This window comes from Xiphias gladius, chromosome 7 (assembly GCF_016859285.1).
Source record: "Xiphias gladius isolate SHS-SW01 ecotype Sanya breed wild chromosome 7, ASM1685928v1, whole genome shotgun sequence".
Taxonomy (NCBI): domain Eukaryota; kingdom Metazoa; phylum Chordata; class Actinopteri; order Istiophoriformes; family Xiphiidae; genus Xiphias; species Xiphias gladius.
In genome coordinates this window covers 13039734-13060256 of record NC_053406.1, presented here as the reverse complement: position 1 = coordinate 13060256, position 20523 = coordinate 13039734, and the positions used below count along the sequence as shown (strand labels likewise).

The following is a 20523-nucleotide window of genomic DNA, read 5'->3' as shown; positions in this document are numbered from 1 at the left end:
AGCCCTTTCCCTTGCGAAAAAGACGGTGGCACTGTCAGGAGTTTCATACAGAAAAAAAACCCCAAAAACTGCACGTTTTAGAGCTAGAAAATATCCCTATGAAGATATCACTATAAAAGAATATCGATTTCCCAAATACTGCAAAAATGTTACTGTACTTCTGTCTTTTCTCGGCAAAGACACGCAGAGGGAGCCAGGGAATGATACACACGGATTTAATCCGCACGCCTGACGCACCACATTGGTAACTGCACATTCAGCAATAGCTCCATACCACAGCGTGTTATGATGGCGCGGGCGAATTAGTGTGTCAGCATTCAGGGAAGAGGGGCAAAGGAAAAAGTTTTCACCCATGCACAATAAACCTTCTGTGGTGCTTCCCATGTGGCCGTCTGCTCAACAGGTCCTTTTGTTCCACTGGGGAATTCGGTGTTACAGTGTTACTCCGGGGAGACCAGACGCATGCAGCAGCGCCACCCACTGGCTAAAAAATGTCAGCTCGCTGGTGACAATGGGCAGCTTAAATAAGAGTGAAATCACCGCCCGGAACCGGTAGTTTGGGGGCTACATCTGACGGGACTCACAGATTCTGCGTCCAGCTCCGTATCACTGAAGCTGGATTGAGTTGTTTTTATAACTTGACGGGACTTGTGCTAAATTTCCTACACAATCTGAACCAACTAACCACATAGAACTGCTCCAGTATTTCAAGTATTTCCACCACACATTCGCAAGCTGTTGGCTGATTTGAAAAGTTCATCCTTTTTCAGTTAGAAATCTCACACTCATGTTTAGGGGTGTTTGCAATTTTGCCTAATAAATTACAAGGAAATCTGCAACAGACAGTGTCACGTTGCCGGGTGAAATTGCATATATTAACCTTTAAGTTGGGTGTACAGTAGCCAGGAAAAGTATATTTATTTGAAAATAATTTTGATCTGAGTAAGGAAAAGGCATTCATGATTGATTACGTGACTTTTTTTAATAGCTGTCTTCAGTTAGTTTTACATTGTGTCACCACCGAAACATTTTCTCAAGAAACTCAAACAAACAAACTCAGGAAACTCACATAATTGCTACTTTCTCATCAACATAATCATCTCAATGTAACAAAAATAAATTTCTATTTCTGTGTTACAGTATTTTGCAAAAATAAGAAATATTCTGATAATACTGATTGACACAAATATGTTGGCACAGCGCAAAGACACTCAACACATTGCAGACAGCTGTGGGAAAAAATATATCAGGCATTGCAAATAGTAGTCGAAAACAGGGTGGCGCAGTCGCTCTTTGCTGAAGCCAGGAGCACAATATACAGTAGATTACTACATTACTGAATACACATGCATTGCAGTAATACACCTATTAAGAAGTTTGCAACATTATTAAGCACAAGACCTCATGTTGTGGTCAAAATGTCTTTTGCATCCAAAATGCATTAAATATGTTCAAATTAAACCAATGTACACAACAGCTCTTCCCTCATGGATGCAAATTAACACATTCAGCATTAAACTATGCACCTCGGGCACATTTATGATGAGGTTTCATTTATGTTGATAGTAGATATATTAACTAAATATTATAATTAACCCATGAGTGCAATGAAAAATCAGCTCAAATTCATAGTTACCAATCCTTATGGGAATTAGACCTCTGCAGTGTTGAGACATCATGAGGCACAGATTCACCGTTTATAGAATGACAGAGAAGCTACACGAGAAGACAGAAATCTTTACAAGAGTTGTGAAAAAGAACTTGTCAGTAATAAAAAATGATAATATTCCTGTATATAAAAGGACAAAAAAATAAATTCTGTCGTTTTCTTTACAGTGTGTGTCTAAAAGACAAAATGCAAGTTATTGGAAAAATAAGAACTAAGAAAAATATTAAAATCTGAATTTAATCAAATTAATTTTCATTCATTTCATGTACAGATTACCAAATCAGAAACCCAGCAACTCAGTTACTTGGTATAACTCCATAGGAAACAGCAGAGGGAAGTTTAAAATGAAAAAAGACTGTACAAATTCAGACTATTGCATCTGGTTAGAGATATCACAACAGTACTAAGTACTACACAATTTAAATCCACTCTACAGTACCTCTTTAAGGGTACCAAGCTTCTTTTCATAAATGTCTCTATTCCCTATTGTTTTTTCTTTATTCCGTCATCTCTCTAACACCTAACATCCATCAACAGAAGTGATGTCTTGGAAGAGAAATCCTTCACGGGAGGGATTTGCACATTCAAAGGAAGTGGAAAACACTAGGGTTGTACCTTAATTTACACTCTACCTCAAGGTCCATAAACTGAAATTTCCCTTCCCTCTCAGCATCTAATGCGTTCGATAGGGATCTAAAAAATATATTAATGTATACATAAGTCTGTTGGCACAATCCTTTAAATTGATTTCCTTTGTTTACTTCAGAATTTAAAGAATATTTGGGGGGAAAAAAACATGCATTGACGGCCTATTTCGTGTGGATATTTATTTAACAGTTTTTTCTAGCATCCATTTGCCCCCTAACTGCTGTAAGTAAGATCTAATCCTCATTGGATAATATGTAAATAAAGAACTCTTTTTAGAAAAGACAGAGCCAACGTTTCAGTGCAGTGGTGTTACAGTAGTGGATTGCACACACCCTCCGGTGGTGAAAGCATGCAACACCATGCTTTACAGCTGGAATAACGTTGAAACAAAATGTCATCTGTAGGGAAAAAAAAGAAGTGGAAACCTTCATATGAAAGTTTAATACTGCTTTGATATAAAAATGCACATACATTCACTAATTCACCTGCTATGTTTTTTGCAATTCTATGTTTGTGAGGCATTTGTCTTCCCAGTGCCAGTTAATTTCAACACACAAGTACTTCATGCAATTCCAACATGCAGTCATAAACATTTAGTCACAGTGTGTGTTTTACACGGCTTTGTGCCACAGTGGATTTTATCCCAAAAATTAAATTAGTTGTTCTGTCCTTCTCTGTTTCACCATGTATATGTCCACTTCCACATCACAAGGATCTAAAAATCATCTTCAGTGCAGTCCTTTATAAGGTGTGAAGAAACCCCTTGTTATTTTATTATTTTAGAGTATTTATTTTAAGTATTTTATTTATTTTTCACAGTGTGAAACAAAAATTACAACAAAAAAAAACCTCTTTTACAAAAAAAAGATAAAAGTTTCTCGTTTACTACCCAGTGCACAGCAGAGACTGGAAACAAACATTTCACAGATTCACAGGGACAATGCAGGATGTGAATGCATTGTTCTAGTGACAATACAATCAGTACATGTTACAGTATTCCTCAGCCAAATAATCAAATAAAGACAGTACAGAATCGAGAATCCCAATGAGAAGTGTCCAAGATGCCTAACTTCCCAATAAAATACACCCATCGTCTGTGATGGTTAATGCCAATTCAAGATGATATAAGCAGGAGGAGGATATGATAAATAACATCAGGAAGAGTGTTTAAAAAAAAAACTCAGCAACCAATACATGTACCACTTTGCAGCATCCTAGGACCCACCAATGGTGTACCAACAATGCTTGAGGAAATACTGTTGCAGTGTATGATTTCTTGTTTGCTCATACACTGGTGCCCTTGTCCCTGAGAGTGGTGACTTTAAGCACAAACCTTCTGGTGTTCCGGCGGTATCGCGGCTGGGTGAAGTAAAACAGAATAGGGTCTAGAAAGCTGTTCATGCTGGCAAATGGCCTGGTGCTCTTATAGATGATTGAAAACAAGTTTCTCGTCTCGCAGGGCGCACCAGGTAGAGTGCGTATCACCAGGTACATGGTCTTGGTGAGGTGAAATGGCAGGAAGCTTATGCAGAACACTGCCGCCACCACAATGATCATCCTCACGGCCTTGTCCCGTTTCTCCCCAGTTGCCATGGAGACACCCTGGTAGGACACTGGGCGGCAGAGGATGTGGGCCATCCGGCAGTAGCCCACCATCACACCCATAAAAGGCAACAAGAAGCCAAGGCAGGTCAGAGCCATGCCGTAAGGATAGTAGTCTACCGAAAGCTTTGGCGTACTTAAATCATAACATACTGTGCGGTTGCGCTGGATTCCTGTCGCAGCGAAGTGAAAAGTTGGCGCACACAGTGTGGCGACCACCAGCCAAACTCCTCCGCAGATACACCACGCCATCCTGCGACCACCCTGCTTTTGCCACATTGCAAGAGGATGGCAAATGCCCACATAGCGCTGCACACTGATGCAGGTGAGGAAGAAGATGCTGCCATGCAGATTACTAAAACAGGAAAACAAAAAAGAAAAGTGTTTGGTTATATCTTATTAAGATGGATTATTTTGTCCTGAATTCTACTGTATCCGTTACATTTGTATGTAGTGGTGACAGCTTGTGTCAAACAGCAGTGCAATGTCAGGTCAAGGTTGTACTTGACTCATGTTTTATGCAATAAAATAACAGTAAAGATGTATGCAGAAGACCAGCTGGTTACACCTTACTACCCTCTTTAGCAATAATAAGCAGTATATAAACATTTAATCAATGTTTAAACACAATTATAATGTAGTTGCAAGCCATTTGATATGTTTATTAACATACAGTATTTGTCAGCAATTAACGTCTTCAGTGAAGACATATTCTATGTACCTGTTTATTGAAAAATACATTAATAAGCCCTTGTGTCTGCTTAGAACTACATTGAAGTGTGTTATAAACAATTCATTAAATTACTACTGCTACTACTACTGCTTATGAATGCTAAATAGAAGGATTTAAAGTAGTGTGTTGTTGACCAACCCTCTTTCACTGAAATATCACCACACATGAATACAAATAGAGTATATTTCAAGTTAAGATAAGATAAGATAAGAGAAGGAACTTTTTTTGTTCAGCCGCAGACTGGTGTGTCTGAGGCACTGATACACTCATCTGTATGTAAAGCTCAGTACTGGTGGAGCTCTAAAAAGCCTCAGTGATTCAAACTAGGTGATTGTCAGATCAACTTTTAGCATCTGTAATCCATTCTCTTCACCTTTCCCACGGCAGAATCAAGGGGGCTTTTATTTTTCTTGCTGTCAATTTTTCTAACTTTCCAAACAAACAATCTGACAAGACTGCCCCCTACCTGCAGGGACTCGCCAGGTGTGCTGATGCCTGAAAGTAGGCAGGGTTTGAAGTTCCCTCTAAAGCTCCCTTTTTTCATTCTTCACACAATTACTTTCAGAATCAGCATAAACACGTTACCTTTAGATATCGTCTGACAACTAAGATCCTTTGAAGCATATTGAGAACTTAAGATAGTCTAAGTATTCTCTTTTAACTGGAAAGTTAAAAAATGATGGAATACCTTAAACACACGGCTGTATACTGAGATAATTAGCCAATATTCAGTCAAGTATCTCACCTGTAGAACTGAAACCTGACCAGCTTACAGGCAAACTCCCCAAAGGGCCAGTAGTCATGACTGCCGTAGTTGTAGATGAGCAGGGGAAGTGACATCACATACAGAAAGTCAGCTATGGCCAAGTTGAGCATATAGATGTTGTTTTTGGACAGATTGGGCCTCGTCCTCCATATTTTCAGTATGACGGTAGCATTGAGTGGAAGGCCAAGCAGGAAGACAAAAGTGTACACAGCCGGGAGTAAAATACGTTTAAAGTCTTCCTTATAGGTACAGCGAAGGATGCCTATCCCGCTGATGTTGCTGATGTTACTGGCGCTGGCGATGAAGCTGTCTGCTGTGTAGGGCTCTGTAGGGCGTACGCTGGCAGAAAAGAAGTCCAAGGAGAAGGTTTTAGAGATGAGAGTTTCCGTGGGGAGGGAGCTGACAGAATGTGGCATCTTCACATTCTGGGGGAGAGACAGGAAGATTACACAATAGTTTAACTGAAACAAAAACAACAAGAGCAATGATGTAAATATGCACGCTTAAATGTAAATGTGCACATTCATTTGAACTTTTTTCCAGGTATGTGAATGAATGCATTTAAATTGATAGAAGATATTCCCATTAAAAAAGAAATTCAGGATTTTATGGATGTTCAAGTGCTAACAAAGACAGAAAGAGAAACACAAACTCCCCACAAGAGGTCACAAGAGATCAGTATTTGTGTGATTCATGCCATCAATATTGAAAAAATTACACTGACGCAGTCGCCTTGAGCCCCGCAAAAACTGGATTTACTCCTCGAACAATTGAACAAAAGTCCACATCTTTATAACCAAGCTAACAGTTCAGTTAATTACTATTTGATACCAGTACAACCTAAGTACTTTGAGGATGGAAATATCCCAGTTTAGTCAAAATGCAATGATTTCTGACCCTCAAAAGCCATCTAGAAAGAGCAGCAGGAGGAATCCAGAGAGCAAGAGAAGGCAGTTGATATAACGGGCCAAAATGCATTTTGTTTAAAAACCCATTAACAAATGGGAAAAAAAGACCTCATATACCCTTTAGTTTCACCTTTAGGCAGGTAATGGAAACATGATGGAACCAAATTAAACTCACTGGGATTCTCCTAAAATGCCCTGAGCTTTCTTATGTGGCTCAGACATGATACATGTGGCACAATACATACATTACGATGCACTGCTTCTTTTAAAGGGGACCACTGGTCCAATTTAACAGTACATTATATATCATTACATATCATGTCATCATATGTTTTTAAAGAAAATCTTAATCTGCTATGATCAGCTATCATATTAATGAAAAAGCGTAATATTTAGTGTCTCTGAGATGTAGTGGAATAGAATAATTAAGTTAAACAAAATATAAATACTCAAGTATTGTACCAGTACCTCATAAATCTACTTCGTACTTAATTATTTTCCACCTTTGATCCTTGTTTCAAGGTGGTCACTGTGTATTCAATAGTAGTAGCTGCTAAAGAAACTGCACCAAAATACGTTGGCAATAAAATAAGAGCCAGTACATTAGATTATGATAATTTAATCCTTTCATCATTTTCTAACAAGTGGAAGCTTGACAGCTGCAAGTTTTGAAATGAAAACCACTGCAGAGTGTCTGGTCTCCCACTGACGACACACTCTGTCTGGAACAGCCTGTTAGACACAGAGATTAATCGACAATCTTAATTACTGCTTCCACCGCCAACATCAATCAGATCCATTTCGTTAATGATCGCAAGTGGGCGAGTAAGTGATTGGTTTAAGCTACTTCCTCCATAGCCTTGTCAGACTGTGACTCATGGCATTTCACAACTTAAACCTCGTCAGCCGAAAAGCCTGTGTGTATGAGCGCGTGCATGTGCGATGGCTCCTAAAACTGCTTAAAAAACAGTTGTTGTGCGTTTAAAAAAAACGTTGTGCCCTACAGGTTCCTGAGAATAACAGTGACAAATGATTTCATAATTCCTGCGTAAATTGAAGAAAGACAATGAGCACACTGGATTAACAAAGTATTTTGAAACGTGCACTGCAGTCTGCTTTATTTGCCGATGACTCACTTACATTTACTGGTTGGAGTTTTGATTTGTTGACTACCGTGTCTTGTCAAGGCATGAGACCAACTTCAATGATATCATGATACTCATTCAAATAATTAAGCTTTCTGCATTTTAGAGAGTTGTGATCTGATTAACTCCATAAAACACAGTCTCTGTCAAAAATCCAAATTTTTTTTCTGATAGTAAAGAAAGAGGGGAACTTGTTTTTACCCAAAGGTTCCCCTTATGGGCAGCTGTCTGACTTTAATATTAAAACTCCAAATCCTACCATCAGTTTCCACATGTTCAAGAGCCTCCTGCCTCCTGTTTGTGAAGTTGCGTCACTTTGTGCTCGTTGGTATTCTTAATGTTAGAATCCATATGCAGTGAAAACAGCGAAGAATGAGCAGTACAATGAAAACAAATGTATGATTTACTTTACTAGAGAACTAAACAGGTAACTGGCAGGTCTAAGCTACAAGGTTTCCTAAATACAGAGAAAATAAAAAGAAAATGCACATATTCTGGATCCCACATGCCCTAGCAAGCAAATTATCAGTTTAGAAAAGCAAAGCAGTAACAATAGCTGACATCTGCCAACTTAAACAGGCACAGATCTGATTCCCATTTTGAATTTCTACTCCTCATTATGACTGACACTTTAGTTGAGATATTCATGTATCAATGTAGAATCGTATTGCTAATGAAAAATCACTGAACAGTTGAGTGTCAGTTTCCTTTTAAATCAATCAGGGAAAAGGGGAAAAGAGAAATATAAAACATCTTTCTGGTCTATTTGATTCTATGTGATAATGTTATACAGAGATTTGGAGCCATTATCTGGTCTATTTTAATTTACTGCACATTGAAGAGTGCATGTTAAAAACTGCTTTCGACAACTTTCAAAAAATTGGTTGAATTACGTAGGTTTGGCCTCATCAAAAACATGAACATGCTACCGTTAAACTCAAAAATACCTTATCAGTTAAAAAAAAAAAAATTAAAAACATTTATAACACGGTGCAATGTCATTTGAAAACTCAGTAAAAACTGATATAAATTAGCTTATAAATTAGCCATACTGTAGTTGACTATGGACTTTTACGGTTAACCTCTAACAGATTCAAATAAACATATTTACAGGAGCAAAACATACACGCCCATTTTACTTTCAATAACAGCAATGTGTTATTATTGTGTGGCTTTCATGATGACTGACTATATGTTTCTGCTATTACAGTGTACAATCAGCATGAGCATTATACAGAGCAAATCCTGCTAAAGAGTGCTCCTGACATCTGAAGTGTATGTGTGTGTGTATGTGTTTTTGATACGGTCATGTTTCAAATTTTCAACCCCTCTAGAGAGAAAGCAGTAATAACAAGGCTCTATGTAATAATATCTGCACTCTATGTGTGTGAGCCTCTGATGGCTTCTGGTTTAAGTGTTTGCTCACAGCTACTGTGAGCAAACATGGCTACCAGGCTATATCCATTTTCTCATCTGGATTTATCTTAGTTTAATAGCGGTATAATAGATAAACACAATAATGCACATCAAGAAACACAAACAGACACATGCCACACCACAAACCCACAGAAAAAAATGTCAACAAAACGACTCATTTGGAAATCTCTTTTTTTTTACATTGCTCAAAGCAAGTAAAATGAGCTCATAGTTGTTGACCCGTCATCCTTTTTAAGTATAAAAAGTGTATAAAACAGTGATTTAGTCTGTGTTCTTACCAAGACGCCTCAGATACCTGTGGTGACACATTAACGCTTAAGTATAAAAGAATGTTAAACAGCAAATGAAACAAATGAAAGGCACAAAGGTTTGCAAGTGTACTTAATAATTATGACTATTATTAGACTAGATTTTCAGAACATAAAAACAAAAATTGTGCTTACTTCATCCAAGAAGTCATTTTTACTTTTGCTCTGTGACTCAGTGAAGCTTTTTCTGCTCACATAGTTGTACTAATTTTGGCAGGGTTCCTGAAACATGTACATACACCTTCTCCTTAAATCCTTCTGAGGGAAAACAGACACTGATTCCACTGTACCATTTGAAAGTTGTTATAATTGCACCCCTGCAGTTAAATATATATTTTTATAGTGCTAATGTTAATGTCAGGATGGGCAGACACTACAGGTTATCTACATCTTGTGGAAAGAAAGACAACCATTTATTCAGTAATGTGATCAAAAACAACACTGCTCTTTCATGCTGCTTTCACTGGCACATCTGACAGTCTGTTGAATCCCTCCTAGCCTTAAAAGCATCAGACTATATGTGTCCACAGTCAAAAACCTTATTGGAGAATGTGGGCATCGATCCCGCTACCTCTCGCATGCTAAGCGAGCGCTCTACCATTTGAGCTAATTCCCCTGTCTGCTACCTGCTATAAAAAACTCATAGTGACACGTCACGTCAGCATGAGTGCACACCCACAGTCCTGTAACAGGAGTAAAGTTACCGGCCCCTGACAGGGACGCTCCCTCTGCATTCTGTTTATCCCTCTCTCTCTCTCTCTCTCTCTCTCACATACATGCTTTGACAAGAGAGACCAGTGCTGCATACTTTCTGCCCTCAGGCCTTGCCAGAAGGCAGAGCTGAAGATATGCAAGATTATTTGCCAACCATGATTGCAAGAATGTGACTGCACCTCAGGACAAATACAGGGAATCAACAACTGAACATAACCACAACAAGGTTATAAATCAGATACATATACTACATATAAATGATTCATGATTATTCGGCATGTGGACTTTCAAACCCACAACTTTACTGATTTGGCTCACAATCAGCATCACTTCCAGCATTTTTTTATTTATTTTTTTCTGAAAGGGAAAAAGCTCGGATTACTTCACCGTACACTATCCTCCCATCACTAAATGAGCCTACCGAAGAGCGAGATATTTCTCCCTGCAGTCGGTGGAGACCAAAAGAGAGTTACATTCATCAAGTGGACAGAAAGACAGCTCCCAATGAAAGCTCATGTTCTTCTCTGTCTGCTGGAAGTGTAAACAGACAACTGTTTGCTAACAATTGCCATATCAACTTTAAAAGGTGATAATATGTCAGTGTTACTGCATGTTTTGCTTCCCCAATTGGTCAAAAAACAGCCATCTGTCGATTACTTTAAACAATTCATTATTAAGTCATAAGAAAACTGTGACACTGTTCAACCATCTCAATTTCCAAGACATCAAGATATGTTTTTATTGTTTGTTTTGTCAAGCTGACAATCCAAAACCAAAGTAATCAATTTACAGATATGATAGAGAAAATCAACAAATTCTCATTTCGAGAAACTGAAAACAACAAAATGTTTCATGCTTTTGCTTGATTTAAACAACTGATTTTGCTTGACTTAAATTATGAAAGGGACTATATGTAAATTTTCTCTGCCACAGAACGTGTTTTCTTGCCAACAGCAGGTGGTGGTGATGGTCGCTTGCCCAGAGCGTCAGCCATTGTTGCATTTACAAGATAAGAAGTTAGAATGCGCCCTCTGAGCACTGTAATTTCTTAATCCTTGCATGTTGGATTCAGGGAAGACTGGATGCTACAGTGAGACACTAACGCAAAGTGGTATTATGAGACGGACCAGACTGGGGCTAGCGTGCTAACTTCAGTAAAAGAAGTGACAGAAATAGAAGCAAAACAAGAGTTAACGTTTCCACCAGAGACAGCTCTCGGCGAGTAAAGGAATTAAGTTTGATGCTGAAATGGCAACGTTTCTTCCAGACTGGTAAGTAAACAGCTGTTAATGCTAACGTTGGCTTTGTAGCAATGGCAAAAACTTACATGCAGCACTTTTAACTAAATTATTTGAGTACTAAATGTAATCATTAAAAAAAAAGCCATTTTGTCACTACCTTTCTAGTAAGCACATGCAAATATGATTATTTACAAAAAAAATACAAATTAGACTGTACTGTTTAAACCAACACACGCACACGCACGCACGCACACACACGCAAACACACACCTTCCGCTGTAGTTAATGTATTGTAAAAGAGAAGGTAACTGGTAGATAAGGCCACAAAGATATACGCTGTTTTCTGTATTCACAGACACTGGCTGTGTTATATACACAGAGCAGGTGATGTAAATGACCAGAGGAGGGAGATGTGTTGAGGAGAGACAGCAGGAAAACATTCAACTCTAATTACTCTCCCATGTCTGATCTCTACTGTCCATGGCCACGCTCATCAATGATTCATGTTAGCTGCTCCTCACTCTCTGGCCCTCTGCTGAAATACAGCACACACTCATTCAGTGACACACACATAGTAAGGCTACCACATGGTTGTACACACTCGTCCTTTGCATTTACTGAATTTGAAAAATGGCACACAAAATGACCAGGAAGGAAATTCAAATGAGTAGCACACATTAGAGACTGCACGGTACAGTCACATGTTTGCAGACACACACATGCAATTGTCTACTCTACAAATACACAGACATGCACTTAAACATACAAGAGATGCAAACATGTACACAGCAGCACACAGGCATAAACATCCTCTTTGCTGTGATAAACAATAAACATTATTTCTTTTTCCCAGCGAAGACAGATGCAGCTTTAGTGGCAGAACACACACAACTGCATGCTGCAGATGTCAAAGCTTTTTGGATCCACTCTTTGTCTTGATTAGAAAAAAAAAAACTAATTATCTTAGCTAATTCGGTGTCAGCTAATATGAGTCTATTTTCCTGAGGACAGGCACTGTGGCCATTACACAGGAGACATTTTAAACCAATCAGCTGCACCATAAATAAGTACAATGATGATGTGGAGGGCTGAGATACAAGGCTGATGACGAAGAACACACAAGCAGTGTGCTTGTGCGTTCACAAACTTGCCATATGCTAATAAAAAAAACTTTGAGAGCAGCACACACATTTGGTCTAAAAAAATTGTTTTTTACTCACTGTTTGATTTCCACAGAAGACGTGTAAAAGCTCTACATATATGGGCATTCCTGCATGGCTAGACAAAGAGCTTTATGCATTAATGTAGTGTAAAGAATGCCCTTCTGGTAGAACCAAACCAAAATGTTAAGCCAGTTACTTCTAGTCCACTGAGAAAGTACAGATGGACAGGAATGCCTTCAGCCGCACAAGGCTACAGGTGACAGTATGCATTGCTCTGTTCGTAATAATTTGCTATAACTTGTGGACAAAAACGTGTTGATGCATGTTGCTGTAAGTATTTGGACTGAGGACTTCATTTGGCGTTTGACAGACAGGAGTTCAGACTGCTCTCTGTGTTACTCTTGTCAGGTGGTTTCCAGACACAGGGGAAGTGAATGCAGCTGTGATGAAAGAAGTAAAATACAGAGTCATCAAACTGAACTGCCATTCTGTTTTACTTCATTATTTTCAACTTTTGTTGCTGTCTAGGCACTTGTTTTTCCTCCTTGTGAGGTAACTGTTATTGGTCCCTTCTAATGTTGATAAGAGAAAAACATGTTTTTCCAAACACGAGCTGCTGCAAGTTGCTTTAACAGCATGAAACGCACCTTTCATCAGGCAAGAAACTCATCAAAAGCTTAACAGAGTGGTAAGTAGCAGTTAGCCTGTTCCCTGTGGTGGCCGTCGTCATGGGTTTGTGGTGCAGAAGGGATGTGAATGCAGCTCTGGAGAAAGCAGAGTCAGTAAAGCACAAAGACTGGACAAAAAGAAAATAAATCTCTTTACTGTCTTTCCTGACTGATATCCCAATGCATCTCTGGCAATCTTGGAGAATTATTCATTAGTTTTTTTTTACATCACTATGGTTCCCCATTAAGACAAACTCGTGGAGCCGTCCCTCTAAATCCTACTCAGACCAGAGAAGGCAGATTTCTTTTAGGACATTCACGTTAAATTTCCAGTTTAAAAAGGAGCCATGTGACTGGTTTGCATGGGTTGGCTGCCAATGGGCTTTAGATTATTTACTCTGTGAGATAGGGCTGTGCACTTGACTTAGTCCTCTAAACAACACTGACCCTTTTTCTGTCACTCTCTCTACCCCACTATCACCTCTTTGTCTCTGCCTGTGTGTCTCTAAACCAGTGTTACATTAGTCTGTTCCCGGTCAGACAGACAAAACACCTACAGAAGCCTGACCACTTACTGGCAGAGAGGAATCTTCTCTAAAAACACAGTAACTGTGCCCGTGGCGAGAGCGCCGGTCTTTACACATGACAGCCCATCTAAATGATTCTGGGTTATTATGTCTGTTATTACGTCAACTTGTTCTTACTGGACTTAGGCACTGTCCCTTTGATTCTAAAAAATGAGAGTGAAAACAACATGATACGAATTTGTGTAAGGGCGGAAATCATGTATGTAATGCCCCATAGTCTATTAATTGATAAGTTGATCAACAGAATAGTTCATTAATCAGTTGTTAAAGGTATTTTTCAAGCAACGATACCAAAAATTACAGATTTCTAATGTCTCAGTTGTGAGGATTTGCTACTTTTCTTTGTTTTATTTGACAGGAGACTGTTGTTGGAACAAATCAAGACATCTGAATTATGTCACCTTCACCTAAGTGAAACTGTGATGGCTATTTTTTCCTATTTAGACTGAAGAATGAATTGATTAATCATATTATTATATTACTTATATGTATGTGTGTGTGTGTGTGTATATATATATATATATATATATATATATAAATAAATACATACATACATACACACACACACACACACAACACACACACACACACGTATAAATAATGGCTGCTGAACTGTATTTTGTACATCCTGCACTTGCTTCTCAGTCACTCACTGACCGGGAGCTTTCATTTGTTTCTCATCTTTTGGTCACCAGTGCTACCTGCTTTGTTGGCGTCCCTTGAGGATGCTTTTTCTTGTCACTATTTGTTCTCAGTAAAGTAGAAATTTAAATTGCTTTAAAATATCAGTGTGAGCCTGTTCTTGTGAAACATTGTGCTGGGTATTCTCAGATGGTTGATAAAGATAAAGAGACAGATGATTATTCTCTGGACAGATTGCTAGCTGTCATACGCCTCTGACCATGTTGGAGATGCTCTACTGAATAAAAAGCCATTTATTAGGGTTGCACGATTCAAAACAGTATCCCCGAATAGGAACAAACCAAACATAAAACGTAATAATGTCCACCCTGTTGTTCTTTATACTCTTAACACTAATTCTACTGTAAAATATTTATCTAACGGTCCATTTCAATGTAATTTATAAAGTCTAGTCTTGTTAATTGTGAATATGAACAAATATTTCCCAAAAAAGGAAATTGTTTAAATGTTTTATCTGCCTTTTGTCAACATAAAAACTGTACACCAACTGCTTGAATTCAGTGGCAGTTTTATGGCCTAATTTTTGGCATCTGCAAACCCTTATGCCATTTTTCTGCCAGCTTCACAACGATACCATCTCGAGTATTCAGCCCTACTATGTGCACCACAGAACTGCAGCACCTTAAGGCTGGCTATGGTTCATCTTGCATCAGGTTGGTGCCTAGCCTGAAGGCACATTGGTTCTGGTTGTTCAACCTACCAGATTTCAGGACAACATCTTCACTGAGGTTTCTCTGGCATTTGGATGCAACGAACTGTATCACAAGGGACAGGCTCTTATCAAAAGTACAATAGCTTGTTTTCAACTGCACACATAACACAACTGTTCCTAAAACCACAACAGGAAGACATTTGCCAGATTTTGTGGATTTCAGTGACTTATTTTAGTACCACGTGGGTCCTGCTGTTTTGTCTATCTGATTTCTTTCGTTCAGTGTCTATTTCGTTAATAACATTTTCTTGGCAGTAGTAATACTTTAATAAATGCAAGAACGATTCATATGTTTAACAAAGAACACTATAAAGCTGCGAGAGGAATGTCACAATGATGCCACTGGCGCTAAAATGCTATGTATAGCTGGTATGATTAGACTGAGCAACACAGCCACACTATGCCCAGTGGGAATATTGTGCTATTAGTTAGATTCAAATGCCTTAGCTAGCTACGTATTTCACATTACTTCAGGGGTTAGTGAGGGAAGAGGCAATTAAACTGTAAAGTTAAAAAAAAAAATAAATAAATAAAAAAATCAAACTTACCCTGAATGACTGTAATAAAATTCAGCGGCAACATCAACAAGTTGGCGATTTAGCCATGGCAGAGGACTCGTCCTGCTCCTTTCTTCGCCTCTGTAACGACAAAGAGGAGTTCGGCGAGGAGGAAAGCCCCGTTGAGGGAAGAAACAAGGGTCAAGAAGTCAAACTCGACGCGGTTTTATAACATAAACACCGAGTACAAGTGTGGTTGAAACCGTCCCGGACCAACCTGTAGGGAAGCGGCTCCGGCGGCTCCACGCGCTCTTCACCCACTGCCTACTGCTGCTGCCGCTGCTGCTGCACCGTACAACTGCGCGCGCGAGACCGGGGCCACGCACGCGCAATGACTCTTGTGCCACAAAACCGGGGCAAAGGCAACGATTCAAAACAAAGTCCAAGTAATGTCTGAGCGCTTTTATGCAGTCAGTTTAGCACGCGTTGTCACCATTTTTAACAATTATACCATTGTCTCGAGTGAGGCTGGCTGGCAGGTGTACTTTAGAGGTACCTCAAACCACGGACGGATTATGAGACAATGGGCCCCTGCGGGGCGCGAACACGTAAAAGGCCCGCACCGCCCCACTGCATGGGGACAAGACCCTTAAACTGATATAGAAGAAAACTAACAACAAACAGTGCAACCACGTGGGCAGCACATTGGTGCAGTGGTTAGCCTCACAGCAAGAGGGTTTTGGGTCTGAACCGACTGTCCAAGGCTGGGGCCTGTGTGGAGTCTGCACGTTCTCCCCTTGTCTGCATGGGCTTCCTCCTGCTGCTTCCACAGTCCAAAGACTAGGGTTAATTGGCAACTGTAAATTTGTGTCTCTTTGTGGTCATTTTGCATCTGTTCGTGGTTGATTTGCATTTCTTACTTGCCTTGAGTCCATTTGAAGTCAGTTTTTGTGTCCTTGTAGTCATTTGGTTTATCTTTACTGTAGTTTTGCATCTCTTTTGGTTATTTTGTGTCCCTGTGTGGTTATTTTAAATGTCTTAGTAGTCATTTTTAGGCTTTATTATCCTGTCTTTGTAGCCGTTTGGCATCTCTTAGTAGTCATTTTGTGTCTCCTTATAGTTATTTGATTGACTTTCCAACAAGAAATGTTAACAGTCTCTTCCAACATAAGCTCTGCCACCAGGGGCCCCATAACCCCTTGGGCCCCTGGCCTGTGCCCAGTGGACGTGTTCAGTAATCCTTCCATGACTGAAACAAATATCCATTCAACAATTTTATTCTAAATCAAAGCGCAAGGAATATTAAACTTCAAGTAACCATAGCAACAATATTTATGCTTCATGCTATGTTACTATTTGAAATCGAACCAAACCATATGAGTTATACTGGTTAAAAACAAACTTCAAAAAGTGAGTGAGTACTTATACATTTTTGTCCCCTTTGGTAAGTAACCAAGGTATATTAGCAAGGCCATAGCTAGGATTTAATATGACATCATCAGTTCAAAACCTCCTTAGAAAATTTTGACTAGATGCCACAAAGTCTGCAGATTTTTTTATGGATATGGGTTTTTTAAATTTATTTATTCAATGAACTGCTTTTTTTTTTACTTTCTGCCAATTTTAAATACATAATCTTCAAAATACTGGAGTCAGCCTGTAAATTGCCCACAATGGGTAGGTTTCAACCGGAGAAAAGGTTAACCCCCAATTTCCCAGAAAAATGAAGTGCATGACCTTGGGTTGCTCATTGTTATCTACAGCTCCTGGTATAAGCACAATATTATTGTCTGAAGTGTCTCAACAGAAACAACAAGAGCCTGGCAGAGGAGCCCATCTAGTTTCCACAGATAGGTCCCTAGGTATTTGGACAGTGACACAATTTTCGTAATTTTGCCTCCTTACACCACCACAATGGATTTCAAACGGAGCCATCAAGATGTGATTGAAGTGTAGACTTTCAACTTTAATTCAAGGGGTGTAACAAAAGTGTTGCATTAACCGTTTAGGAATTACAGCCACTTTTAAAACATAGTCCCTAATTTTCAGAAGCTCAAAAGTAATTGGACAATTGACATTTGATCGGTTTCACGGCTAGGTGTGGCCTGTTGCCTCATTATTTCATGACAAATTAAGCAGATGAAAAATCTGGAGATTATTCCAAATGTTGAAGATTCATTTGCTAGCTGTTCATGTGAACTCTCAGTATGTGGTCCAAAGAGGTGTGGATGCAAATGAAGGAGGCCATCATTAGGCTGAAAACACAAAACAAACCTATCAGGTAGATCTTAGAAACTTTAGGAGTAGCCACATCAACAGTTTGTTCCATTCTGAAAAAGAAGGAATGCACCCATGAGCTCAGCAACACCAAAAGGCCTGGAAGACCATGGAAGATGACTAAAGTGGATGATCACAGAATTCTTTCCTTGGTGAAGAAAAACCCCTTCACAACATCTAGCCACGTCAACAACATTCTGGAGGAGGTAGAAGTATCATTGTCAAAGTCTACAATCAAGAGACGCCTCTATGAATGTTAATAAAGAGGGTTTAGCACAAGGTGCAAACCACTGGTAAGACTCAAGAACAGAAAGGCCAGATTAGACTTTGCCAGAGAACATCTAAAAAAACCTGCCCAGTTGTGGAACAACATCCTCTGGACAGATGAAACCAAGACCAACTTGTGCCAGAATGATGGGACGAGAAAAGCCCAGAGAAGGAAAGGAACGGCTCACGATCCAAAGCAGACCACATCACCTTTCAAACATGGTGGAGGCAGTGTTGTGGCATGGGCATGTATGGCTGCCAAAGGAACTGGGTCACTGGTATTTACTGATGATGTGACTGCTGATAGAAGTAGCAGGATGAATTCTGAAGTGTAGAGGTCTATACTGTCTGTTCAGATTCAGCCAACTGCTGCAAAACTGATAGGATGGTGCTTCACAGTACAGATGGATAATGACCCAAAACATACTGCGAAAGCAACCCAAGTGCTTGTAAAGGTTAGGAAATTGAATATTCTTCAATGGCCTATTCAGGCACCTGACCTCAACCCAAGTGTGCAGGTGTTTCACTGTCTTTAGACAAAACCGAGGGCTGAAAGACCGACAAACAAGTAGCAACTGAAGGCCGCTGCAGTAAAGGCCAGGCAAAGCATCTCAAGGGAGGAAACTCAGCATTTGGTGATGTCTATGGATTCCAGACTTCACGCAGTCATTGACTGCAAAGGATTTTCATCCAAGTATTAAAAAAATTTCTTATATTTATAATTATGTTGGTTTGTGCATCTGAAATTGAGAGACTGTATAAAAATGTCTCTAATTCCTAAACATTTTATGTGATATTTTTGTTTAATTCAAGTTCAAAGTCTACACTTCAATCGCATCTTGATGGCTTCATAACAAATCCACTGTGGTGGTGTACAGAGACAAAATTACAAAAGTTGCGTCAATGTCCAACTACCTGAGGACCTAACTGTGTGTACTTACCTTGTATGGGTGGGGTGCAAACTTGCACCAGTGGTCCTGGCCCACTGACATTAAACACAGGCAACTTTTGGTAAACTGGCAACTTTTTGAGAGCGACAGAACTAGACTTCATGTGTCACTACGTCTCAGCTCACTGTTTTCTCTTAAGCACCGCTTGGGATTTTATGAGACTTTTATTGCACTCTTATTTAATTTGTCAACATTGCATTTCCTGCTCAGATTCCGGTTTCCATCAGAATACATCTGATAAGCTGTGGCCATAACAGAGCTTCTTTAATTTCGGACTGTATCATAATCAGGACATTAACTATTGTTTACATACTTGACTTTATAAGGTAGGCCAATGCAGTGGTTCAGATACATGAAAAAGAAGTGTGGAAAACATGTCGCCATATACTATTCTTGTTGAAAGTGACAACAGAAGTGATAGTTAAAGGAAACCACTGTTATTCCATGTCTAAACAAAACATGCTACCGTTTTTGTCTTCAGTGTTTTGGTCATGACTATGGGACTTCCTTCTGCATAGAGATCATATCATGTGCTGGCTATGTCATTCACGATGAACCCATTTTATACCCATAGTATAAACATTTAATATTGACAGAGGACTGACTTGAGAACCGACGGTTCTGACCAGTGACCCGAGAACAGGGGGTTCTCTTTTCTTTATTTAGTACTTTTCATTTAGAACTTATTTACTGAGCATTAACGATTGATTTGAGCAGACTTCACGCCTTGCAGCTGTCCAGTCCAGAGCCTGAAAAATGAGAGTGCGAGCCGTAACACTGTGGTTTAGACCTTCCTCAAGTGACAGACAACAAAGCACCCATTTGGATTGAAACTAGTGTTTTTTGGTCTTGCTTGTTGAAATGAAAATAATTTACAGCCTGAGTCATGTTAGTCTTCAAATATTATTGTACTGAACTGCTTTAAAGCTTTGTATTGTTGCTATTAACTCTACAGATGACCTTATCAGTGTTTTGCTGACTGAGTGACTGTGTGTGTGAAGAGAGTTTGAGAAGCCAGATTTCAGCTTTTATATTAACAAATCCTAAGAAGCCATCAGCTGACAATGCCCTTTTTCGAACATGTTTGTGTGAGAGATAAAAAATAATGTGGGGGGTTTATGACTTTCAACTCAAGTGAACTATAGTGCTAACAGGAATTAGCTACTGCTTAGAAAAATAATGAATAACAAGATGATTGATTATCATTTAGTTGGTGGCACAGATTCAGTAAACACTAGACTAGAAAGCTGGCACCCATTACCCTTGACCACACACAATCTGATTTGGCATAAGATCTTTCACAGGAGATGTTATAAAAAGAATAAACAGAAAATGATTTCAGTTAGAAGGTTTGAAATAGTAATCCAAAAATGATTTTAAGGATAAAGATGCCAAATGTAACAAGCATGGAGCATGTAAAAACAGTGAAAGCCAACAAAGGGAATAAACCTACAACTATATTTCATTTCTCACTTTCTTTCTGCCACAGACAGAGAAAATGCATATTTGAAACAGGGTATAGTCACTTA

The 20523-nt window shown here is 39.2% G+C and overlaps 1 protein-coding gene across 3 annotated transcripts; it reads right to left on the bottom strand.

The window, feature by feature from the left end:
* Positions 1-907: 907 nt before the first annotated feature.
* On the bottom strand, positions 908-15849 carry LOC120791800 (P2Y purinoceptor 3). 3 transcript variants are annotated; one of them, XM_040130526.1, is made up of 5 exons: positions 15778-15849; positions 15552-15641; positions 14992-15046; positions 5398-5843; positions 908-4274 (listed from the first exon to the last, which is right to left on the bottom strand). In XM_040130526.1, exons 4-5 carry the CDS (start codon positions 5832-5834, stop codon positions 3602-3604), a joined length of 1110 nt encoding a protein of 369 aa, XP_039986460.1. In that variant the 5' UTR covers positions 5835-5843; positions 14992-15046; positions 15552-15641; positions 15778-15849; the 3' UTR covers positions 908-3601. The 3 variants fall into 3 exon arrangements, with proteins under 3 accessions (XP_039986460.1, XP_039986458.1, XP_039986459.1); XM_040130524.1 differs by lacking the exon at positions 14992-15046; XM_040130525.1 differs by lacking the exon at positions 14992-15046 and having other exon boundaries at positions 15552-15828.
* Between the last annotated feature and the right edge of the window lie 4674 nt (positions 15850-20523).